We start from the raw sequence: 1985 nt of genomic DNA, 5'->3' as shown, positions 1-1985 counted from the left end.
GCCTATCAGTAATAAAATGTATTATGTAAACAATCATAACAGGAAATGAGATTACAGGAATATTCTACTCTCTGGTTCAGTGTGTGTGTGTGTGTGTGTGTGTGTGTGTGTGTGTGTGTGTGTGTGTGTCACGGAGCATGTGCAGAGCAGCAGCAGCAGGGAGATTAGCGCTCTCTGGGACTGTGGCGCGTCCTCAGGTCCTCAGCTGTTGAATCTTCCCGGAAACGTTTTTAAATCAGTCCTGAACTGAATGTGGATCATTTGCGGGGGAAACTGCTCAGTTCAGACAGAGTCAGCAGGTTTCAGCTGAACCATCAAGGTTTTTTTTATTTCACTTTGGAGACTTGTTCACGCGCCTGGATGGTGTCATCAGATGTGAACATGTAAGAGTTACTGTAAGTTTAGTTCCAGATTTGAACTCCAGGTGCTGACAGAGACACTGAAGCCGGACAGTGGAGATGCTCAGGATGACAAGTGACTCATAACAGATAATCCAGAAAAACCATTGTACTTCGATAAAGACTGGGACAGGACTGTTCACACGGAGGTTTCTACTGGAGTCACCGGAGACTGAGACAAATGGCAGAGGAGTGTGACCAATCCGGTGCGTCAGAATTCATTAAAGGTAAGTTACACGTGGATTTTTATGATTTTTAATATAGAAATAAGACATTTAGATACAAAGACAGCTGTGTCTATGATACAAAACTAAGGTTCATTAAGGCACTTGAAAACTTTTCCCCCAACATCTTTATTGAAAATAGATCAGATAGATCATCAATACTGATAAAACAATCAACTATCATATACAAATGAAGGTCATTAATATAATAGTCATTAAGACATACAAAACAACAATAGAGCCAGGGGGAATTATCTAAATCAAAATATTAAAAAGAAAGAAAGAAAACGAAACACGGTTTTTGCAGTTGTGTTAAAATAGTTTTCATGTGCTGTTTGGTTTCATTTTCAAATACCACAAATAAAGTCTTAGAATGGCTACATTTAGATTAATGGATATGAAATGGCACTAAAATAATCACCAAATTGATTACAAGTCTTAAAGTTTATTATTATTGTTAGTGAGGACAGAACGGTACATTTTCCCAGTGGAGGGAAAAGTCAGTAAATCAGGAAGGCATTTTAAAACCCAGCATGATTGTTGTCATTTGTAAAAAAAAAGAAAAAAAAGAAAAAAAAAACTTAGTCAAATCTGAACACTCAGACATGATACACACATTTTAAGATGGGTTGTGATCTACACTGTTAAAGGACATTGCTATCTTGATGTCCATTGTTCAGGTTGTAGCCCACGGATACCTCACTGAAGATGGGTTCACTGTCTGTGGGAGATTCATAGATGTAGACTGTGAAAACCCCTGAACTGAAATAATTGAATACAGCTCAATAAGAACACTAGGTCTTTAAAGGTAACAGTCCATTAACCAATCAATTATAGTATTAAGAACAAGTTTGGGTTACCAGGTTGTGACTGTTGTGGGGTTCTTCACTCTTTCAAAAATCCATCGTTTCTACAGTTTTTAATGTTTGAAATGTTTTTACAGCAGTTAAATCTGCTGTTATAGATGTTAGTAAAGAGTTGATGAATGAATCAGATGCTGATGAATTAAAAGCAGGAAGTCAGAGACTTTTGTCACAACCTGGCAACCTAAAAGCTGTTCTTTTGTTGGCTACTAAATGACTTGTAAGGTTTTGTAAGTGCTGACGTTGTTCCAGGAGGATTAAGTTGTATTAAATCAGGTTAAGTAACAGGCGCTGTGCTTTAAGGTGGAGCTCTTATGGCCTCAGTTTAATGTAGGAGCTAACAGTTAACTGTTAACTGTAAGTGTCAACATGACAAATCGTTCACTTCCACCTCAATTGAATGCACAGGAACTTTGGAGAAGTGAGTTTAAATGTGTGTGGGTTTATCTCTATATCAGTCCAGGCTCTAAGTCAACAGTTTGGTTTGTCTGGAATAGACA

General features: G+C 37.7%; 1 protein-coding gene across 1 annotated transcript in view; it reads left to right on the top strand.

Annotated features, from left to right (window-relative positions):
- The first annotated feature begins 200 nt into the window (after positions 1 to 200).
- LOC111648357 (dual specificity protein phosphatase CDC14AB-like) overlaps positions 201 to 1985 on the top strand; it is a 17747-nt gene continuing 15962 nt past the window's right edge. Inside the window, exon 1 of the mRNA XM_023398219.2 lies at positions 201 to 625. Coding sequence (XP_023253987.1) covers positions 580 to 625 — 46 coding nt within the window. The 5' untranslated portion in view covers positions 201 to 579. The remainder of the gene's footprint in view (positions 626 to 1985) is intronic.

The sequence above is a fragment of the Seriola lalandi genome, unplaced genomic scaffold (assembly GCF_002814215.2).
Source record: "Seriola lalandi dorsalis isolate HSWRI2012SDOR001 ecotype SW California unplaced genomic scaffold, Sedor1 jcf7180002054981, whole genome shotgun sequence".
Lineage (NCBI taxonomy): Eukaryota > Metazoa > Chordata > Actinopteri > Carangiformes > Carangidae > Seriola > Seriola lalandi.
Note: the sequence above shows the minus strand (reverse complement) of the source record. Positions and strands in the feature narration are given on the sequence as shown.